At 40.6% G+C, this 24,668-nt stretch overlaps 1 protein-coding gene across 13 annotated transcripts in view; it reads right to left on the bottom strand.

Annotated features, from left to right (window-relative positions):
• The window catches only part of LOC140728956 (cadherin-related family member 2-like), a 134,600-nt gene extending 121,224 nt beyond the window's left edge, over positions 1 to 13,376 (bottom strand). For all 13 annotated transcript variants that reach the window (XR_012099222.1, XR_012099221.1, XM_073048095.1 and 10 more), the window contains exons 1-4: positions 13,232 to 13,376; positions 12,099 to 12,190; positions 10,266 to 10,355; positions 1,089 to 1,231 (exon numbers count right to left, since the gene is read on the bottom strand). Coding sequence is in view for 11 of the 13 variants with exons in the window: in XM_073048095.1 (XP_072904196.1) it covers positions 1,089 to 1,231; positions 10,266 to 10,355; positions 12,099 to 12,162 (297 nt within the window). In the remaining 2 variants the exon portion in view is untranslated. The remainder of the gene's footprint in view (positions 1 to 1,088; positions 1,232 to 10,265; positions 10,356 to 12,098; positions 12,191 to 13,231) is intronic.
• Between the last annotated feature and the right edge of the window lie 11,292 nt (positions 13,377 to 24,668).

Here is a 24,668-nt window from a genome sequence, read left to right as displayed (position 1 = left end):
GGGCTCCTGCTGCTATGTTATGGGTCGTGGGAGTTCACTGCTCGAGTTCCTCTCAGATTCAGATTCAAATTCACTTATTTATCACATGTGCATTGAAACATACATTGAAGTACCCCAGGCCAGATCGCAGTCAGCTGCTTCATCAATGAACTTCCTCTCACCAAAAGATCAGGAATGGGGATACTTGCTGAGGATTGGAGAATGTTCAAATATATTTGCGAGTCAGCAAATGGAACAGTCCATGCAGGACGTATGGGAAATGGAATGATAGTGGGGGAAGGGGGGAGGGGGGGAGGAATGTAGCATTCCTACCACAGAAGTGCCAGCAAATGATCAACTTCAACGAATAAGAGTCTAACCAGCTATACTTGACATTCAATGATGGTACTGTTGCTGAGTCCCCTACCATTGACATTCTGGGGTTAACCTTGACCAGATATTCACTGAGACCAGACACAAACACATTGGTAACAAGGGCTAGTCAGATGCTGGGTATCACCTTTCTTCCACAAACAAGGCAGGAGTCAGAAACACTCTCTTGAAGATTTAAAGATTAAATGTATTTGTCACATACACATCGAAACAGGCAGTGAAGTGTGTTTGGGAAAAGGTACAGTCGACGTTTTGGGCCGAGACCCTTCGGCAGGACCAAAGAGTCTTGGCCCAAAATGTCAACTGCATTTTTTCCCATGCGTGCTACCTAGCCTGCAGAGTTCCTGAGATCCGGAGACAAGTGTTCCATCACAAAGACTGAGGAAAGTGTATTTGTCCTGAATAAGACTAAACTTTGAGGAAGTGATATTATCAGAGATGGAAGGCTGCACAGTATAACAACAATTCACGTCGCTGCCTCAAGTTCCAAGCACTCAGTCTCAATCCTGACCATAGGCACTGTCTATATGGAGCTTGCATTTTCTGTCCACAATCATGTTGGACTTCTCTCAAATCCCAAAGATACGTTGGGAATTTAACTGGCTACTATAAATTATCCCTCAATGCTTGTGTTCAATGTGAAAAAAATATAGCAGTCATCTCCGTTGCCACATAACAATAAAAAAATCGTGATTTAGTAAAAAGAACACACTAACCTCTCTGTCAATGGCTTCTTTAGTAGTTACGTCGCCACTGGTGCTGTCCACTGTAAAGTAAGTTGATGCTAATTCTCCCTCCAACCCATATAAAAGTAAGTCACCATCTTTATCTTCAGCAGCTATCCGAAAAACAGATGTACCTAGAGTGGGAATATGAAACGACAATATGTAGATATGAAGATATTGGTGACTAGTTAGTGAAGATAGATGGAATGAAGGGGGTTGAAGAGGAGGAAATTGACAGATTTCTAAATCAGCACAATGAAAAGGAAGTGATCAAAGAAGAAGAGGGTTGATGTCAAATGATAAAGTATGAATCTGTGTACGGATAAATGACTAAAAAGTGTGTTCCTATTTGTTTTCTTTTTGTTTACGTCTTGGTAACAAGTTCAATATTATAGTAGGATGAATCAACAAAGATCCAAAATTTCATGGCTCTACCAGGTTTCTGGGTACTCACCCTCCAGTCACCAGCTAGAATAGGCAGATTACATTAGAACTATTTCTCACATGTACATAGAAACATCAAAACATAAAGTGAAATGTGTCATGTTTGGGTCCAACACAGTCATGGGTGCAGCCACAAGTGTCACTGCGCTTCTAAAATATAGCACCCCCACAACCTACTCCATACATCTTTGGAACGTGGGAGGAAACTGGAGCACCTGGAAGAAACCCATGTGGTCACGGGGAGAACGTACAAACTCCTTACAGACAGTGGTGGGAATTGAGCCCTGATTGGTGATTACTGGCATTATAAAGCGATTGCACTAACCACTACAATACCTTGTTGTGCTAAGCTGCGCCTAATTTATGCAGATGCACCGGCAAAAATTCCTTGTCATATTCCTACAGTGTGGAAATAAACTTTTAGAATCACAGAATCATAAGGTTCCGATATGGGCCTTTTCAGACTGGCAATCTATGTAGACTGAAACGCCTGTCTACAGTAATCCCATGAGCCTGCATTAGGCTCATATCCCTAATTGCCTCTCTAAGTACCTGTCTAAATGTCTGTTAAATATTCAGCACAGCAAGTCCACACCAACTATCAAGAACCCATCTACACCGTTACCAGACTCCCGAACATCAGGGACAGTTTACAGAGGCAAACTAACCCATACATTTTTAATTTGTGGGCTGATGCCCAAGTGGACATTAGGAGAACCGGTGTATTTAGCAAAGATGAGGACTGAACCCAGAGGAGGCGAAGCTGTGAGACAGCAACACTATTAGCTGTGCCACTGTGTCACCATGTAGGAGGTAATACAATTCTTGTCATTTTGCTCTGTATAAATCCCATCGAATGACAGGGCTAGAACAAACCCTACCCCTACAGAAAAAATGAAGAACTTTGCCAACTGGCTGTAGCCACAGCCTTAGGTTAGCTGGGTGTCAAGACTGCCAAAACTTTGAATGTTTATTATTGTCTCATATAGAAACACTTCAAACCCTTCAAAAACTATTTAGAGAAAACTAACCATTACTTTTTTTGGTTAAGTTAAAAACTAACCAAAAAACCCAAAAAGTAATTCAAGATTTTAAAATAAACTCCATTAATTAAAAATATTAAATCAGTAAACTTTTCTAAATTGCTCCCAGCCTTAGCTCTCCATTGAAATGAATAGGGTCGTTGTTCCTTTGCCAGTTTAACTTGGGGCATGGTTGGTGGCCATTTCCCTTGATGAAGGTTCTAAGAAACTCCAGGAAGCTGTACTCCACCACAGGAATTGAGGGTGAGGCCAATTGCCAAACATACTTGGCAAAATGCCCACAAATATTGGCCAAGGTATTTGGCTCTCTGCATTCAGGTGAGATTCCTGAATTTCCGAGTACTTATGATAGGAACTGCTACAGAACTTGCAACGAATCTCAGGAAAATACATAGCAGCAGAGATGACTTTTCATTGATTCATTTTTCAAGATCTGTTCATTTTTGTCAAGGCTGGCATTTATTAACCCAGCCTAAATGCCCTTTTGGAATATGGCTGGTGAGCCACTTCCTTGACCACAACACTCCTTCTGGCAAAAGTCAGCAAAATCATTATTGACCGGAGGAGGAAGAAGCCTGGACTTTGGAGGAGGAGAGGTTCAGAAACTTTGAACCTTGGTGTTATCGTATCAAATGATTTGTCCTGGATGGCACCCAAGTGCCGTCATGAAGAAGGCAAAACAGCACTTTTATTTTTGTAGGTCTGCATAGATTCAGCATTTCATCTAATACTTTAACAAACTTCTACAGATGCACAGTGGAGAGTACCCTGACTGGTTGCATCACGGACTGGTATGGGAACTTTAATGCCCAGGTATGGATTAGTTTACAGAAAATGGTAGATCCAGTTCAGTCCATCACAGCCAAAGCCCTCCCAAACATTGAGCATATTTAAAAGGAGCACTGCCAAATGAAAGTAGTATCCATCTTCAAGGACCCCCCCCCCCCCCCCCCGCGAGCCAGGCCATGCTCTTTTCTCACTACTACCTGATGGCAAGAAGTAAAGGAGCTTTAGGTCCCACTTCACCAGATTCAGGAAGAGTTATTTCCCTTCAACCATCAGACTCCTGGAACAATATGGATAACTTCACTCACCTCAACTCTGAACTGATTCTACAACCTTCAGATTCACTTCCAAGAACTCTACATTATTTTTTATAGGCACAATTTGTCTTCTTTTGCACATTGGTTGATTGTCAGTCTTTGTTTATGCATAGTTTTTCATAAATTCTATAGTTTTAAGGTGCTTGGAAATAGGTAGGGAGGGGATGTCAGGGGTAATTTTTTCACACAGAGAGTGGTGGGTGTGTGGAATGCACTGCCAGTGACAGTGGTGGAGGCGGACACAACAGGGTCTTTTAAGAGACTCTTAGATAGATACTAGGAGGTTAGAAAAATAGAGGGCATGGCGGTAGGGAAATTCTAGGCAGTTTCTAGAGTAGGTTACATGGTCGGCACAACATTGTGGGCCGAAGGGCCTGGAATGTGCTGTAGATATCTGTTCTGTGTTCTGTGTTCTGTGTTCTATATTTCTTTATTTTCCTGTAAATGCTTGCAGGAAAATGAATCTCAAGGTAGTACATAGTGACATATATGTACTTTGAATATAAATTAACTTTCATTTTGACACAACATAGCTGGGTCACCAGTTCCAGGATTTTGACCCAGGGATAACAATATAATATTTTCAAGTCAAGATGTGCATATTGGAGAGGAACTTTAAACACAGAACCAATTGAGAGAAAAACAAGGGGTGCATGTAAACTTCATTTTTACTTTTAGTGAGGAGTGCATTAATGGCAAGCTGGCTTGATGACGTATTCTATTCACGTACTTTTACATATAACCCACAATTATTTATGTAAACAATAAAGATTGCTTAATCAAACAATATATTTACAATATTATTCAAGTATTACTGTAATATTAAACAACAGACCTCACATATGATTCCCACAAAATAGATATTTTGAAATTCATTTTGACATTTTTATGTGCTAACAAATCTAGCAGACTGAAACCACTCTTGAGCAACACACATAAGAAGCTGGAGGAACTCAGACAGCAGCTATGGAGGGGAAGAAAATAGGGAGATGCTGTAGTTCTTCAGTTGTGTACCCAAAGATTCCCTGACATATGATTAATTATAATTGAAGAGTGTCTGGGAAGATAATGAGGACATCAAATCTGTTGTGTCTGTACAACTACATAAGAATTAAAATAAAAGCACCCATGTGGGAGATGGCTTTAACCGGTGTATTCCCATAACAGTGAGAGAGAGCGATCAATTAGCATGCGTAGACAACAGATCAATGCACATAGTAAATTATCCGTCCGTACATAATGCTAAGGAGAGTCATGCTCTGAAAGAAACAGATCCATGCATTACACTTCCTCCCCCTTTAGATTAGTGTAACATAAAACTATATATGTAACAAAACGTTCAATTCTCCTTTCACAAACCGTATTCAAATAAACATGCTTCACAATAACAATCTGTAACTAACTTCACTATTACTAAAACTTCAGTCTTTTGGGTTGCACTCTGTTCCCTTCAGAATAGTGCCTTTGAAGCCAGTGGAGTGGCATCAGCTTTGGCAGGCCACTTGTCAAAGACAACTTTCTCTGTTGTAGGTGTCATGTTGCTGTTGGTGACATGGTGGCTGTAATGTGTCCCTCATATAGGATGCAGTTGGCTCAGGCGTGTTCTTTGACTGAGCATCCAATATCTGGTCCACATGATGTCTCCATGTATAATCTCTGACATCCTCTGTGCATATCAGTGGTCCAGTTCTTGCGACTATCCTACCTGGTGTCCACTTGTCTTCTCGGTTATCACACGCTAGGACTTCCTGTCCAACCTCGAAGCTCCTTCTTGATTCACTTGACAACTGGCTGAACTGTTTACTCTGCACTTCCCTCCACTTCAGGAGGTCTATGCGAGATCTCAGATTCCTGTTCACGTACAGGATTGCAGGTGCTTGATTTGTCGTAGCAAAAAACAGAGTTCCGATAAATCAAAAGGAAATTGTCCACCTTGTGCTGCAGAGAAATGTTCTCCTTATCCATCACTTTAATGGACTTCTCGAATGGTTGGATTAATCTTTCAACTAACACTCTTATTGCTGGGTGGTGAGTAGCTGACTTGAAATGTTTGAAGCCATTTTTCTTCATGAATAGTCTGGACTCTTCTGATGTATATTGCAGTCCCTTGTCACTCAATTTGTTCAGGTAAGCCATTTCTGGTGAAGATAGTCCTCAGAGAGGAAACCGTCCTTTCTGAGGTGGTTGACTTCACTGGTATGACCTCTGGCTACTTTGAATGAGCATCCACAGCAATCAGAAACATGGAGTCCATGAATGGCCCAGCGTCGTCAATATGCACTCCTTGCCGTGGTGTAGACGGACACCCCCACAGGTGTAACGGTGCCTATGGGGATGCATTTTGAACTTTGTGGCATCCCGAACAGCTTTTGTTCAAGTCTTCAATCTGTCTATCTATTCGCAGCCACCACATGTAGCTCCAGGTGAGACTCTTCATCTTGACCGTACCCAGGTGTCCCGCATGCAGATTCTCTAACACTCTGATGCGCAATTTAGAGGGAATCACAACACGAGATCCACATATCAGGTTCCTTTAATATACAAACAGTTGGTCTTGTCTCACTGAGAACTCTGGAAACATAGGATTACCAGGAGCTGGCCATCCTATGAGGGGTTAAGGCTAAAATAAAAGCAAAAGAGACGGCGTACAAGGAAGCAAAAATTAGTGGAAAAACTGAGGACTGGATGACTGTTAAAAACTTACAGAAGGAAACTAAGAAAGTCATTAGGAAAGAAAAGATGAATTATGAAAGGAAGTTGGCAATTAACATAAAAAAGGATACTAAAAGTTTTTTTAACTATATGAAGAGTAAAAGAGTGAAACGGGTAGATATAGGACCGATTGAAAATGATGCTGGAGAAATTATAATGGGTAACAAAGAGATGGCAGAGGAACTAAGTGAGTATTTTGCATCAGTCTTCACAGTGGAAGACATTAGCAACATACCTGATAGCCAGAGGTCTCAGGGAATAGAACTAGGTACAATCAAGATTACTAGAGAGAAAGTGCTTGGGAAGCTAAATGGACTACGGATAGATAAGACTCTGCAGGGGTCGGTGTTGGGGCCGCTTCTTTTTATACTGTATATCGATGATTTGGATTATGGATTAAATGGTTTTGTGGCTAAGTTTGTGGATGACACCAGGATAGGTGGAGGAGCGGGTAGTGTTGAAGAAACGGAAAAGTTGCAGAGAGGTTACAGAGAGACTTGGTCAGTTTAGGAGAGTGGGCAAAGAAATGGCAGATGAGATACAATGTTGAGAAATGTACGGTTGTACATCTTGGAAGAGGAAATAATCGAGTAGATTATTATTTAGATGGGGAGAAAATTCAAAACTCGGAAGAGCAAAGGGACTTGGGGGTCCTCGTGCAGGATACCCTAAAGGTTAACCACCAGGTTGGATGGGCAGTAAGAAAAGCGAATGCTATGTTGGCATTCACTTCAAGAGGAATGGTGTGTAAGAGTAAGGAGGTGTTGTTGAGGCTCTATGGGGCACTGGTGTGACCTCATTTGGAATACTGTGTGCAGTTTTGAGCCCCCTATCTTAGAAGGGATGTACTGATGTTGGAGCGAGTTCAGAGAAGATTTACAAGGATGATTCCTAGAATGCAGGGGCTAACATCTGAGGAGCATTTGTCAGCTCTTGGACTGTATTCATTAGAGTATAGAAGAATGAAAGGGGATCTCATAGAAACATTTCGAGTGTTGAAAGGGTTGGACAGAGTAGATGTGAAAAGGCTGTTTCCCTTGGTGGGTAAGTCCAGGACAAGAGGCCACAGTCTTAGAATTAGAGGGTACCCATTTAAAACAGAAACGAGGAGAAATTTTTTTAGCCAGAGGGTCATGGATTTATGAAATTCATTGCCACATACAGCTGTGGAGGCACGATCATTGAGGGTGTTTAAGGAGGAGATTGATAGGTATCTAATTAGTCAGGGTATCAAGGGATATGGGGAAAAAGCCGGAAATTGGAACTAGACGGGAGAATAGTTCAGCTCATGGTGGAGTGGCAGAGCAGACTCTATGGGCCGAATGGTCTACTTCTGCTCCTTTGTCTTGTGATCTTGTGACCTTGATCCTTGCATGGTGATTTTATAGACATTTGGCAATGTTGGGTCATTCCTTGTTTCTCTTCGTAATTCCAAATTAGTTACTGCCAACTGGTCCACCAATGCTGCGTGAAACACTTTTGCTGGGTCACAGTATGAAGACTTTTCTTCTTCAGTTGCCAACGGTGGAAGAAGTGACAAGTTGTCAGAGTTGCTGTGTTGTTTGGTACCTTTGAACTCTATGGCATAAGAGTGGGCTCCTAGGAAAAGTGCCCAACATTGCAACCGGGCAGCAGCCACCACTGGGATTCCCTTCATGGGATTGAAAATGAACACAAGGGACTGGTGATCTGTCACTAGCATAAACTTTTGTCCATAGAACTTCTTTACGCCCCGTACTAGACTATGAGCCTCTCAATCAATCTGTGTGTAGTTGCATTCTGCACTCGTCAGTGATCTTGAAGCCATTGCAATCAGGTGTTCAGATCCATCTTTCACTGTGTGTGACAAAACGGCCCCAGTGCCATAAGGGTATGCCAGTCTGATGGGCAGGGATAGGTCATAATGGGTGAGCAGTTCATCCGATGTTATTAGTCTCTTTGTTTCCTTGAATGCTCTTTCACATCTTTCTGACCATTCCCACTTTGATTGTGTCTGCAACAGTGCATTCAATGGGTGCAGCACTGTAACAATGTTTGGGAGAAACCAGTAGCTTACAAGGCCCAAGTATGACCTGAATTGTGACATATTTTCTGGTTCAATCTTCTCTTGGGACTTATTGTCCTGCTTGTCAATGACGTGTCCGCAACATGAGATTTTTTCTTGAAAAACTCACATTTCTCTTTCTTTGCACGCAGACCATGCTCACTCTGCCTGGTAAGCACATAACCGAGGCTCTGGAGGTATTCTCCATCATTCTTGCCAGTAATGATGATGTCATCAAGGTAATATTGTATTCCCGGGATATCTTGGAGCACTTGGGCCATTGCTCTTTGCCAAGTCACTGGAGCTGATGTGACACCAAAGACGAGACAATTATACTGGAACAGCCTCTTGTGAGTGTTGATTGTGAGAAACTTCCTGCTTGACTCCTCAATCTTCACTTGCAGATAAGCTTGAGGTAAGTCAATCTTTGAAAACCTCTCCCCACCTGCCAAAGATGCAAATATGTCTTCTATTTGTGGCGGGAATACTGCACGGTATGCATCACAGGGCTGATTCTCACGTTGAAGTCCCCGCATTTGCGAACAGCTCAGGCCTTCCCTTTCTTGATCACTGGGCCCTCTACTTTTTAACACATAAACCTCTCCACTGCTGTGTTTGGCCTCCGTATATCACATTTACTTTCAGTTTGCCTTTGGGAGGCACTTTTTCACCTGCGTAAGTCTTTAGCATCACCAAGTTCTTTTCCAATTGTAGCTTAGAACACAATCTGTTGTGGCAAGCCTCTGAAATTATAGACAAAGCTGACCCTGTATCCAGCTCCACTTTCAGTTTTACACCAGACACATCTATTGTGATCTGCTTCAGTAATGTTATGCGGTTCCAGGCATAACAGCTCACCTTTGTCAGACTTTGTGTTGTCTGATTCAGTTGCACATTGGGTCACTTTATGCATTTGTTTGGTTTTACGTTTGAAAATTTTCTTTCTGTGTGGTTGTGTTTTTCTCTTTGGCTGTGTTTTTTTTTTGTCTGACTTGCACACTCTCTCTCTATATGGTCTTGTCTGTGGCATTTTCACAAATTTTCTCTTTGAACCAACAGTCATTTGCATCATAGGATTATTTGCCACATCAATAACTTTTTTGGCTTTTTGCACCATTCCGGGACATATTGTGCATTTAACGTTCTAAACTCTTTATCCGTAGCTCTCCTGCATCCTTTGCTGCACTCTCTAATGATATTGCAATGGTCAATGACCGTTCTAAGGCTAGGCTCTTTCTGCCAGTAGCTTCTTTTGAGTGCTTTGACTATGCATGTCACATACAAGCCTGTCCCTTAATGCATCAGAAATTCCATCTCTAAAGTCACAGTATTTGGAAAGTTTGCGCAGTTCAGGAATGCTTTCTTTTGTTAAATCTAAACCTCGCAGCTATTACTAGTGGTTTAGTCATATCAGCTAAAATAAAAGCACGTATGCGGGAGATGGCTTTAACTGGTGTATTGTCATTGCAGCGAGAGAGAGAGAGAGAGCGAGAGAGCAGTGCACAAGCATAGACAACAGATCAGTGTACATAGGTTAGTTATCAGTCTATACATAAAGATAAGAGAAGTCACTGCTCTAAAATAAATAGATACATACATTACATAGGAGCATGTCAAGGCCAAGCAATAAAGGACTACGGAATCCCCAAACTAACTCACCTAAGCACCTCCAGCACACTCTGCAGGTCCCAACGGATTGCATCTTTCACTTCAGAACCCCCAAATTAAGAGCAGGAGCAAGACATCTCCAAAACCCTCAGGATAGTCCAAGAATTGGACAGCAGTAGTTACATTACTGGAACTTTACTCAACTTAAATTTACCTTTTGGTGCATTTTCAGTCACATGTACGACAGTCATATTTGCCATAAATGTCGGAGCCAGATTTCGCGACCAAATTAAAATAGACTTTTCTGTAAAACAGTTATAACGCTATTTAAAACAGATGAATTCATCTTTGATACACTCTAAGAGTATTGCATAGCATTGCTGAAATATTTCAGATGAAGATTAACACGTGAGCCTGCTGAATGTTTCCACGTCCACCCGACACTGTTGGATTGGATGGTTTCAAAATGGTTAATATCCAAATGTGATGCGTTGGCCATTGCATAAGCTCTGACAATCACCTGGCATTGTTTTTCACTTTTAACTCCCTCCTCTCTCAAACATGAGTCACACTTGGAAGGAATAGGTGACTTCAGATCTTTGTTTTTTATTTATTAATAAAATGTACTGTAAACTGGCTGAGAAAAGCATTTATTGCCCATCCCTAACTTCTCTTGAAAAGGTGCCATTGGACCACTTACTTGAAATAACGTAGTCTTTCTGATGAAGACAATGTTATTGAGTTGTAAGTGTTCAGACATGGTGATAATGAAGAAACAATGACACATTTCTAAGTCAAGATTGGCATAATGCTCAGCACAGACATCGCAGGCTGAACGGCCAGTTCCTGTGCTGTACTGCTCTATGTTTTATAAATTGCTGAAATATACTCAATTTTGTAGATGTTCATGATGCTGCTCCTCGTTTTTCTACATGTCACACATTACATTACATTCTACATTAGTATCCCAGCTTGATGGCAGTTATAAACTGTGGGGGATATGCCAGCCTATGAGATTACAGAGGGTGGAGGGATACCATTCAGTGGTTGCTGCTACTAATGTTAAAATGAACAGATACATTTGCAGTAAATAGTTTGACATGAACAATTCCAAATAGATTTAATTCTTCTATATAGCTGTTGTACAACCAAGGTAGCAGCTTTTCCTTCAGGTCTGGCCAGCTCACTGATGCTACTAAACCACACTTGCTGATGGACTTTAAAGTTCCCCATCTTTAGTATATTCTGTGCCTTTGCTGAATTTAGTGCTTCTTCCAACTTGTGTTCAACAAGGAGGAAAGCAGATTCATCACCTGAGGTATCATGGCATGTGGATTTATGAAAAGAACCAGAAGATGAAAGAAACAGGAGCAGTAATAGGCCATTCAGCCCTTTGTCTCTGCTTAGCCGGTAAACAAAGCAATGCCTGATCCTCAAACTCCGTATTCTGCCCTGTTCCCTTAACCCTTGATTCTATCATACCTACCTCGCGGTAGACTGGTGTCCTATCCGGGCAGGAGCCTTGTACTCTCAGTCGCTTCACGCCACGGAAACCGGCATAAGCACGGGCCTGATGAGCCACAAAGGCTCGGGAATTCCAAAAATTCACCATTCTCTTTGTGAAGAAATCTCTCCTCATTTCAATCCTAATGGCATATTTTTTATATTGATATTATAACACCTCATCCAACTAAAACATCCTGCCTGTATGCAACCTGTTGGATCTTATAGAATATGGTACATTTCAACGAGGTTCCCTCTCATTCTTCTCAGTTCTAGGGGGACAGAGACTACTCAATCCCTCCTCATTTGACAAGCTCAAGAATGAATTTGGTTTCCTTTTTCCATTTTTGATCTGATGGCATGTGTCGTCATAGGCTTTCAAGTCAGGTTGAAGACACCTAAGGCTTTTTCTTCTCTGACTGCCTCCCACAGTATAAACCTACATACCATCTGCCTCCCCAAATACATGGGATACTCTGTGTGTATGATGGATGCTTGCCCCACCTAAGCATTGGTGAGCTGACACGTAGTTAAAATCACTTACGTGAAATAAGAATGAAGCAGATTGCAGTAAAACACTGAAGAATTTTTCTTTGTTCAGCCACCATTTTTGAAACTTCTGTTAAACATGAACACCTGTGAAAAGCATACAGTCTTCAATATAACTGTCAACTATATGCATACACAGTAAATTTAACTCATTTGCATTTTCTCATTATTTCTCACTAAAACATACATCAGAAATTCCATGGAATGCAAATGTTATTTTCCCTGAATATAATCAGAGAATTATTGATTTTTTTTTGGCACAGAATGCCTTTTGAGCCATTGTGTCCCGGTTGCTTAGGAAGGAGATACCCAGCCAAATCCATTTTCCAACTCTTGATTCAGTCAATGGCACTCAAACATACATCCAGGAACTTTTTAAGTGTGATAAGGATTCTGTCTCTACTAAACACTTAGCAGCCTCTGGGTATACAGTATACATATTTCTTCAACTCCTCTCTGATCCTTCTACTAATAATTCTAAATCTATGAACCTGGTTTTCAACCCCCCTGCTGAGGGAAAAGGATTTAATAAATAATAACTTCCTATATATTCAATCTGGATGCCTCAGAACTTGATACAAATAAGTCTTCATACAACTCCCACTTTCCAAAGGAAAACACAGTTTATCCAATCTTTACTCATAGTGTAAGTTTTTCTGAAACCAGCAACACTCTTGACAATCTCCTTTGACCCTTACAGTGCAATCACATCTTTCCTATCACCTAGCGACTAGAAATATCTTCACCTCACAAGAAGTGGTTGAACCAATGTTGAATACAGTTTGAGTTTAATCCTCCTGCTCTTACACTTTGTACGCTGATGACTAAAGGAAAACATTTCTCATGTCTCATTAATGACCTTTTCAACTTGTCTTGCTATCTTTAAGAATCTGCGGGCATTCACTCCTTCTGTTCTTCATATCTACTAATATTGGACATCAACATGGTATTGAGAAACATAAATCCAATAACAAGTTTGTTTTCTAGATTCATAACAAATTAAGACACTTCAATGTTCCTGTACTTCATTTGAAATATGTTCATTTGTATTCCTCGTCTGTCTATACACGAGCTTTGCGAAATTACATCCCTTCTTAGTTAGAGTCCAGACTATAGTTCAATCCTTACCTTAGGTTTTAAAAGTTAGGAAGTAGAAAATTAGCATCCAAATTTTGACATTTCCGACCTCCTTTCAATTTTCCTTGTTGCAACAGCCAATAAGTGGACACTATTTTACACTTTATTAAATTACTTCAAGTTTTTACTCTGTGGACCTCTCTTTCCACATTATTTTGATCCAACACATTTCCCAGGGAATATTCTGCTGCGACTATTGCATAAATCAACCAAGCAGCAACAATGAGCTGCAGTGAAGCAGTCTGGAGGAACTTCTGGCAGTCAACTCAACTTAGTATTGCCATAGCAACGCAACCTCTTAGTACCCATTAAATCTGGGTTGAGGCCAATCGGGAACTCCAGCACATCACAACTAATATCCGTCAAAAGAAAACACGAGGGCAGTCAGACGTGTAAAGTACAAAAGCAAATTATTCTCACAACACATTGATGTAACATATCTTCAAGTCCAACAAATTAAGAGGTTTATAAAAAATGATGTTGTGACAGGGATTATTTCTACAGCAAAATATGGTTTTACATCTAATAGAAAACTAAATATACACTTCTGGAGCAGTAACAAAATTTGCATTTCCTGAAAGATGTTTTTTCTTAAATTTAGTTACTGCCCATTATGCTACTGGCGTTTAGGGCAGCATTGAAGGTCCTCCATCTCTGATGGTGTTCAGGGCTTCCTTCATCATGTCAATCATTTCCTCTTGTTTTTCACTACTGTCAGTTCAGCAAGTCCTGAATGGAGACTCAAGAATACCATCGGTCTCAGATGTAGAAGAATTCTTCATTGTTGTTTCCATAACAATTTTGATTTACCGGTCAAGAGTTGTTAGCTCTGAGCTGAATCCCAAACCTGCAGGACCAGTGGACCACTTTTGGTCTGGCTTCTAACCTTTGACTCCTGCCAACATAGCTCTCAGGATCACTGAGGCACAGCAAGCCTTCAAATCCAGTGACAAGGTTGTGGTCCTCTTGGAGGTTAAAACAAACAGATAGCCATGTAAGGAGAAGTGGTGTTTCTCATCCCCAGAAACTTATGAGACTCTTAGAGATTTTCAAGTTCAAGTTTAATTATCATTCAACCATACACATGTATACAGCTAAACGAAAAAATGTTCCTTGGGGTCAAGGTACAAAACACAGTACATAGTCACAAAATTTTCATCTTAAATGATTTAGTTGCAGCAGTGGAACTGTGATACCTATGGAGCCGTCATGGTCTGTGCCAAAATGATCTATGGTACTGAGGTAGTCTACTTCTTTCTGCAAGCACTGATATTAAAGTACCGGTAAGTGCTTGTTATGTTACCAGATGTCTCTGATGGGAAAGATTAACAAATTCAAATGTTTTAAGCGGAAATCAATCTGTTCCAGAAAAAGGAATATAAATTCTCTTGAAAATCAGGAGCCTCACGATGGCTAAGGCGAATTATTACAAGTACAGGAAATATATATATAAAAAAAGTGGTGGGTGAAGACTGGAAAAAATATAGAAGTGATTCAGTGATACCCGAAGTGAGTTTTAGGATACTTGTGTGGTGATTATAACTTGCAAGAGTTGTATTACACAAGTTGGTGAGCTACAGGCACATTCAACCATGTGGGATTATGATCAGAATTAAGAAATTTAAGAAGGAAAAGTAATACTTAGCTAAACAGTTCATCAAGCCTGCTCCACCATTCATTAAGATCATATCCAATCTCCCACCTTTGTGGAATTTTGCTGCATATCCCTTTATTTTCTTAGTATCTAGAAAGCTATTTATCTCTATGTTTTAAATTAAGTCAATTGCCAAGACTTTGCAGTTTCATAGGGTCAAATATTCCACCCCTCAGGAAATGAAATTTCTCCTCTGGGGAAAGAAAATTACCTCCAATGCATCCAGTAATACTAGTGCCGGCTTCATTAAATACTGTAAGATACAGGCAGTCAGGCCTTGGAATTTATTGGCCTTCAATCCCATAAATTACCCCTGCATTATTTCCTAATAAATTAATTTTCTTTGGTTCTTTTCTCTCTCAAGACCCTAAATTCCCTAATGTTTCTGGAAGGTTATTTACATCTTCTTGTATGGAGATAGATCCAAAGTTAAGTTGGTGTGTCATTTCTATGTTGCTCATTATAAATTCCCCATTACTGACTGTATTTATCTTCACATGCTCTTCTCTTCACAGGTCTAACATAAGCTTTCTCAGTTATTATTATGCTCTCTGCAAGTTTACTCTTACAGTTTATGGGAGTAAACAGATCACAGATTTGATATGGTGAAGTTATTTCCCATGGTAGGGGAGTCTAGGACAAGAGGGCATGACTTCAGGATTGAAGGACGTCCATTTAGAACAGAGATGTGGAGAAATTGCTTTAGTCAGAGGGTGGTAAATCTGTGGAATTTGTTGCCATGAGAGGCTGTGGAGGCCAGGTCATTGGGTGTATTTAAGGTAGAGATAGATAGCTTCTTGATTAGCCAGGGCATCAAAGGGTAAGGGGAGAATGAAGAGTTGTTGGGATGACTGGAAGAATTGGATCAGCCATGATCAAATGGTGGAGCAGACTCGATGGGCTGAATGGCCTACTTCTGCTCCTATGTCTTATGGTCTTATCTCCCAGTGGCCACCCTTTCCATTCCCATTCTGACATGTCATTCCATGGCCTCCTCCACTGCCATTATGAGGCCACACTCAGGTTGGAGGAACAACACCTTACATTCCATTAGGGTAGCCTCCAATCTGATGGCATGAACATTGATTTCTCAAATTCTGGTAACGACCCCCACTCTCCTTCACCATTCCTATCCCCTTTTCCCCCTCCAAGCCCCATCGCTTCCCTCTGGTGCTCCATACCCCCTTTTCTTTCTTTCAGGGCCTTCAGTCCTCTGCTAACAGACTCCACCTTATCCAGACACCACACACAAAATGCTGGTGGAACACAGCAAGCCAGGCAGCATCTATAAGGAGAAGCACTGTCGACGTGATGAAGGGTCTTGGCCCGAAACGTCGACAGTGCTTCTTCCTATAGATGCTGCCTGTCCTCTTTATTGCTCCGGTCTCGGCCTGAAATGTCGACTGTACTCTTTTCCATTGATGCTGCCTGGCCTGCTGAGTTCCTCCAGCATTTTGTGTGTGTTGCTTGGATTTCCAGCTTCTGCAAATTTTCTCTTGCTTGTGATTTTCACAATCCATCTACATAACAAGGAACTAATAATTATCCTTAATATGCCGGCAAGCAGGAAGGGGTCAGCATTGACAGCTTTACATCCCTCTGGTAGCCAGTTTGAGGTGTGACGGTTTCTTGATTGAAAAACAACATTAACTGGGTTTGATTTCTTTGATTAGAGAAATCTGTGGAAGGACCTGACTGAAGGGATACGAGAAAATGGAATTAATGAAACTGGGTGCTTGCAGTGCTTGTGCATAGCTGCAATGTCATTGCTTGTGCTGTATATCTCTGAAAAGGAGCCCTACTGGACCAAAGGGCCTGTACTGAGCTATATTTTGTAGCTCTGGTGACATGTGTTCAATACTTCCATCCCATGCTGTTTGTGTGAAGTTTGCATGTTCTCCCTGTGATTGTGTGGGTTTCCTTTGCGTGCTTCAGTTGCAGTGTCAGAATTAGAATCAGTACCAGGTTTCATATCATTGACATACATCGTGAAATTTGTGCTTTTGTGGCAGCAGTTCATTGCAATACATTAAGAACTCTAAGTTACAATAAGAAATATATAAAAATAAATTAAATAAGTGCAAAATGAGAGCAAATTTAGTGAGGTAGTGTTCATTGATTGGTTCAATGTCAATTTAGAAATCTGATGTTGGAGGGGAGGAAGCAGTTCCTAAAATGTTGAGTGTGTCTTCATGCTCCTGTACCTCCTCGTTGATGGTAGTAACAAGAAGAGAGAATATCCTGGGGGTCCTTAATGATGATGCCACTTTTTGAGGCAACTGATTCTTCTACCTCCCGAAGGAAATGGTTATCAGACTAATTTGCTGCTGAAAATGTCTCCTAGACAGTGAAGTTAATTCTAAAAGAGAAACCAATAATAATACCCTTGAAGACAGAATATTAAAAACACAATTAAATATGTAGATTTAAAGTGGATTTGGGAGATTATAAGGATTAGGAATTCCGAGTTCAGAAAGTACTTCCTGAACATTAGTCTTAGGTGTAATCATATTGAATCAATGATGGAAATACAGTAGACACATTACATTTTCCTCGGGGATTTGTCTGCAGTTTTAACATCATATCCACATATGATAAGCTCAACGACGGAAAAGGAGAAGGGGAGAAGTCAGAGTGAGTTGAGTAGAGAAATTGGAGTGCTGGGAAAGATTATATGAAAAGGTACTTTTTAAAGTTGGGATTTAGGAATGAGTCTCACATAATAATGTGTTGGTTTCATAACATACTTCCAACCCAAGTAAAAGATAAACTGTATGATTCCCTCCAGAGGGAATGCTGAAGATCTTCTTCAAGGCTATTGTTGCCAGATATTTTGGAGTATATCCAGCTTACTAAAGTACTTTGCACTCATTAGCCAGTACTTAATCAGTTGGAACTTGGAGGTGCTCCATTTTATCTATTCTCGTCTTTCATTATCCATCAAGCATGTCATTCTATCAACTTTATAGACTATGGATACTGTCCTGATAAATTGTTTCACTGTTTTAATCACTGAAAAAGACTACTATTTAAAGATATATCCATTCCTATACCTGAGTAAGATTTTAAGACGTCAAACTCTTCAGCACTTAAAATTGGCTTTTTATAGCATCACCATAAATCATGACTTGATATTAGTTTCTTTAAATGTAATGCTGACGCACATCTTTGGCATTTCTATTCCCTGCACAATTTAGGTCAATGCAATTGAGAAGAGCCCTATCTGGTTTCAAAGGTTTGTTTCAGTATTATAAATGGGCTGAAATAATGCAATTTTAACAAGGATCTCTGTGTTTGAAGAGAGACCTTTTGCTTTCCACAAATTATTTTAAAGATAAATAAAAATGTTGTCACATGTCCATTTAAACTTCATTCACACAATGCCACACCATTCATCCAAGAGAGAGAGAGAGAGAGAAGTCAAACTGGAAAAAGTACAAGAAACATAAGAAATATATCTATAAGATTGCTCCTCTTTCTCCAGTGTTCCCTGGAATCAAGACCTAACCTGACCAGTCTTTTGCCATAACTCAGCCTCTCCACTCCTGGTGACATCCTTGTAAATCTTTTTTGCACTCTTCCAGATTAACTACATTTTTTCTACATCAAAGTGACCAAAATTGCTCACAATACTCGAAGTGTGGCCTTACCAACTAAAACAACTGCAACATAATATTCCAACACTTAACTCAGTGCATTGACTAATGAAGACCAGGATGTCCCATCCCTTTTTCACCGCCCCGTAAACTTGTGTCACCACTTTCAATGAACTATGCACTTGTACTTCCAAATCCCCCAGTTCCACTACAGTCCCTAATCTCCTACTGTTCATAAGTCCTAAACTGGTTTGATTTACCAGTGCAATTGAATGTACAATTCCCTTACATTTATTTTGGAGCAAAGGAGGATGACAGGTTTGATAGGGTGGTACAAGATTATAAAAGGCAGAGATTGACTGTGTGCCTTTTCCCCAGGGCCACAATGGCTAATCGAAAAGACATACCTCTCTAAATTGATTAGAGAAAAGTACAGGGAGGATATCAGATGTTTTTTACACATAATATGGTAAGTGCCTGGAATACACTGTCGAGGGTGGTGGTAGAGATGGATGTATTGGGGGCATTTAAGATACTCTAAGATAGGCTCGTGGTTTAATGAAAATGGAGAGTTATAGGCTGTGTAGGAGGGAAAAGTTAGATTGGCAGTGGAGTAGGTTAAAAGGTCAGCACAGCATGAAATGGCCTGTACAATTTTGTACTGTTCTATCTTCAACTACCTTGCATGCCTATGGGCCTCATTTGCACACTTCTGAAAATGTTATGTAGTGTGGCACCCAGTGGCCTAGAGCTAGAATATACAGTATATCACTTCGTAATTTCACAAGTTGCCCACCTGACTCAGGCATAACTTTGGTCTCAAAATAATGTTCAAAATGTTTACATCAACAACTTCTGCTAATTACGATTTCTCATAAAAATACTGGATTACACAATGTAAAAATATGCATTGTTGACTACTAAGTTTTCTTTTGTATATGTTGATGACTTACGATTATTAGCAAGATGCTAAAGGAACTCAGCAGGTCTGGTATCATCTCTGGAGAGAAATGGATGGTTGATGCTTCAGGATGAAACTCTTCATCTGGACTGATGAAGGGTCTTCACTAGAAACGCCGACCATCCACTTCCCTCCACAGATGCTGCCTGACCTGCTGAATTCCTCTGGTATTTTGTTTGCTGCTCCGGATTCCAGTATTTGCATGATCTTATGTCTCTTTATTAAACTTAATTCTTTCAGTCTCGATTTTTCTGTTTAAGTATAGAGCAGGGGTTCCCAAACCGGGTGATGTCACTCCCCTGGAGGTGGTGAGAGTTTCTAAAGGGGCGCTCGGTAGCAAGGGGGCAGCTGAGGGATTACAGGCTTAGTTTAAGAAATGAATTACTCACTATAAGCATTTGATCCTCAATGCCTCATAATGATCACATAATCTCATCTCTTGCTACCCCACTGTTCTAAGACATTGCTTGAAGTTGATGAAAAGCAATGTGACACTTTTGTATTTTGCATATCATGAGGAAGATAGACTGAAGAAATTGTGTTATTTCTGGGTGTGGCCCATGTATTATTGTCAGTCACTACTGTAGTACAGAGTTAGCTAGCACGATTCCTATGCTCTAAGCATACACTGATGCATTTCCTGTGAGTTCGGTTATGGCATTCAATGGGGTAAAGTTCAGAATTGATTGATTTCGACTGCAATTCTCTAGCTCACAACCCGAGATATCACTACCCAGCTTTATGAACCTTCAGGCAGAGAGTTAAGTTTTGCCTGAGCTATGTGAATTCGTATGAGGGGTGATTGATATGTTCATGGCCTAAGGTAGAAGGAGTCAATTTTAGAAAACCTAGCACATTTACTTTTCAACATAGTCTCCTCCTACATTTACACACTTAGTCCAGCGGTTGTGGAGCATACGGATCTTGGACCTCCAGAAAGTGTCCACAGATGGGTGATTGATAAGTTCATGCCTAAGGTAGAAGGAGATGGGTCATACAGCTCTTGTTACATGCACATGCAGGTCAACTCTGAGTGATTATGCAGAATGTTTGAAGTTAATATCTCATCTCCTTCTACCTTAGGCCACAAACTTATCAATCACCCCTCGTAATTTTCCCCTTTGTTGATCACAGCACAAAGTTGGACTTTAAAAAACAGGTGATTAACTGTGGTCATTAATCCGTAGTGAAAATGGCAGAAGCACACCAAACAAAAGAGGAGTGAAGACAGGATAGTGTGGAGTATCTAAAATATGGATTATGCCAGCATCAAGCAACCAACAGCAGCCAATGTGTCTGTTGTGTGAAAAAGCTATTTTCAAATGAGGTAATGAAACCATCCAGGCTCCTTGGACATTATCAGAGAGAATACACTTTGATAAAGCAAACAGGAACTTGGCTTATGTTCAGTCACTATGTGAAAACTTTCTGAAGTGAAAACACTTCAAAATGTATTTGCTAGCACTTCACTACAAAACAGTGATTGTTTGTGTGCTTCATACGTTGCATTGTTCATTGACAAATCTGGAAAGCTCCATGCAATTGGAGAACTGACCCTGCCAGTAGTAAGGGAGGTTCTAAGTAGTTTTGTATGTCACCAGACCAAATAATTAAAGCGACCCATGTCAGCAATAACTCAATTCAAAGACAAACAGATGAAATGTCTGAGAATGTGGAAGAAACATTGTGCAGCATACTTAAGACAACAAAATTTGCTCTGCACTTGGATGAGTCAACTTTGCCATGCAATGAATCATTGCTTCCTGGTTATGTCCATTTCATAAAAGATGAAAGCATGGCTCAAGTTGTTATTTGTAAGGGGAATAGAAATAGATATGAAGGAGGAGTCAGTATTTTGGGTTGTTGAGATATTTTTCAAAGAGGACATTCCACTCATCAACATTCTTGTTTGTGCAACAGATGAGGCAACATCAATGATAGGATACCATTATGGGGTTATTACTTCCTTGTGAAAAGCTACCTAATATATTCACCATTCGTTGTGTAATTCACAGAAAGCATCTTGTCACAAAAACATAGAGCAATCAGCTACACAAATCATTAAATACTGTTATCAGAGCACTAAATAAAATCATGTCCCATGCTCTCAATTCTCAAACTATTTTGAGTGCATAGTCTTGAGAATGATGAACAGTTTGAATGCTTGTTGTTGCATACAGAAGTCAAATCGCTCTCAAAAGATGTTTTTGTGTGCTTTTTGAAACTGGAGATATCTTTGAAGACAGTAATCAAGTCAAGAATATTAGACATGGCATTGCTTACGTGTCAGAATTGTTTGTAAAATTTAATAAAACCCATCTTCAGTTGCAAGAGAATGATATGAATCTTATCAAAGTCAAATCAATGGTTTCCACATTTCCGTCCAAGTTAACCCTACTTAAGTGCAACATTGGCCGTTGAGATCTTTTCCAATTTCTGAGCCTCTCTGAGTTGGAAGAGAAAGAAAGAGTACCAGATGATGAGCTTCAGTTACACTGTGCCCACCTGGGTGAGATGCATAAAGACATGTCAAGAGTGATTTCAGTATCTTCTCTCAATCCAACTTCCAGATTGGCTAACAATCCATTCTAAAACACCTGGAATGAGGAATTAACAGGAAGAATGGAAGAACTGATTTCACTACAAAATGACTTTGAGCTGAAGCTGAAGTTCAAAAATCATATCGACTTCTGGTTGTAGAAAGATATCTCTAAATGCTATCCTGCACTGTGGAAAAAGGTCAAGTTCTTCCTTATTGCCTTTCCAACATCACATTTAGTGGGGTGTGGTTTCAGTGCAGTTGCCCAACTTCTTTCAAGGCACAAAACAGAAGGCAAGTTACTGAAAGTGGGGATCCGAGACTCTTTCTGAGTGCAATTCAGCCTTATGTTGAGAAGCTGATATCACAGCACCAAGCCCATCCACCTCACTGAAAGGTGCAAAAGCAATGAAACAGTGAATAGTTGGACTGCTAACGTACTCTAAAACTGTTAATGAAAATTGTTTTTACTGTAATTAAGTAATTGTATTTGTAGATTTAAATAGTTAGATTTTTAACAGCAATTATTTGTCACTGATTTGAATTTGCAGTTCCCATTTTCATTCACTGTACATTGTAAATTAAAATTCTTTATAGGCCGTAAAGGGAGAGGGAAGCACTGGAGATGTGATCTGGGAGCTAAGGGTTTGCTAATGCAAAAAAGTTTGAGCAATAGGACTCAACTCTGCTTAGGCTGGAAGTTGCAATTCACCACAACTTCCACCATCTTCAATGGGATCCTACCACCAAACATATTTTTACCTTCCCCCTCCCACTCTCCACAAGGATCGCTCAGTGATTTTCCTGTCTATTCACCTCCTTGCTTACCACCATTCAGGACTCCAAACGGTCCTTCCAGGTGAAGGAACATTTCACCTGCGAGTTTCTCAGGGTCATCAACTGTATCGGTGGGACTGCTTTGTCAAGCGCATTTGCTCTATGCCGCAACAAGCAGGTTTTTCCTGTAGCCAACCATTTAAATTCCAATCCCCATTCCCATTTTAACTTGTCAGCCCATGGTCTCCTCAACTGCCACGATGAGGCCACTTTCAGGTTGGAGAAACACTTCATATTCCACATGGGTAGACTCCAACCCGGTAGCATGAACATTGATTTCTGTAACCTCTGGTAATTTTGCCCTCACCATCCCTTTTCCATTCCCCCATTCTAGGTCTTCTCTTACCCGTTCTCTTCTCCTCACTTGCCTATCTCCTCCCTCTGGTGCCCCTCATCCTTCCCTTTCTTTCATGGTCCACTCCCTTCTATCAGTTTCCTCTTTCTTCATCCCTATACCTTTTCCACCTATCACCTCCCAGCTTGTACTCCTTCTCTCTCTACTGCCCCTCATCTTGTTATTCTGCCCCTTTCCCCTTCCTTTCCAATCCTGATGAAGAGTCTTAGCCAAAAAGTCAACTCTTTATTCCCTTCTATTGATGCTGCCCGACCTACTGAGTTCCTGTAGCAGTTCTTGTGTGTTAGTCTAAATTCTGTTTCTTTAAATTCCCAAGTTACATTACTTTGTTCAATCAGTTGAACCGATGTTAAGACTTTCCTTTGGTTTCTAGAACTTTCCAAATTCAGTAGCTTTCTTTTCATCACTTATCAATGTCTTAGTGAGGAAAAATTCCATATTTCTAAGAGGCAATCTGAATAAAACAAAGAATTATGTGGAAAAAAAAACACGAAATGCTGGCAGAACTCAGCAGGCCAGACAGCATCTATGGGAGGAGGTAATAACGACGTTTCGGGCCGAAACCCTTCATCAGAAGTGAAGTAACATGGGATGGTGGAGGGGGGATAAGAAGTGGGGGGAGGGATAAAGTAGAGAGCTGGGAAGTGATAGTCTGGAGGGAAATGGGCTAGGGGGAAGGTGGAGAATTACGGGAAATAAAAGAGAAAGAAAGGTAGGGCTGGAGGGAGAGATTATAGTGAGGGGGGAAGAGAGAGAAAGAGAACCAGACTAAAATAATAGATAGGGATGGGGGGTAAGGGTGGGGGGCAGGGGTATCAATGGAGGTCAGTGAGTTGGATGTTCATGTCGACAGGAAGGAGGCTACCTAGGCGGGAGATAAGGTATTGCTCCATCGACCTGCGTGTGGCCTCATCTTGATGGTAGAGGAGGCCATGGACAGACATGTCGGAGTGGGAGTGGTAAAGAATTATGTGATTAGGTTTTCTTGTGTTCCTTTAGAAATTGTTTTAAGCTAAGTCGAGTTCAATAAAATGAGAAGCATTAGTTGTCAGAAATAGAAACAGTTCAGATAGAATTCCAGTTTACTTGATGGATTGGTATTATGGAGTGTAATTGTCTAAAACTATGAAATTTGAAGCCAAACAATTATCAGTACATTGCACAATGCTTTACAGTACCAGCGACACAGGTTCATTCTGACACTGCCTGTAAGTTTATATGTTCTTCCTGTGACCGCGTGGGTTTCCAACCACAGTTCAAAGACATACCGCTAGGTAGGTTAATTGGTCCTTGTAAACTGTCCCATGATTGAGCTAGGGTTAACTTGGGAGTTGCTGGGCAACATGGTTCGAAGGGCCAGAAGGGCCGATTCTGTGCTGTATCTCATTAAATAAGTGAAATTTACAGTGATTGTGAGGTGTGATTGGAGCAATATCAAGTTCACCTGGGAAATTTTCATTTACAAACCAAGGCAAAAGATTTCCTT

The sequence above is a fragment of the Hemitrygon akajei genome, chromosome 6 (assembly GCF_048418815.1).
Source record: "Hemitrygon akajei chromosome 6, sHemAka1.3, whole genome shotgun sequence".
Lineage (NCBI taxonomy): Eukaryota > Metazoa > Chordata > Chondrichthyes > Myliobatiformes > Dasyatidae > Hemitrygon > Hemitrygon akajei.
Note: the sequence above shows the minus strand (reverse complement) of the source record. Positions and strands in the feature narration are given on the sequence as shown.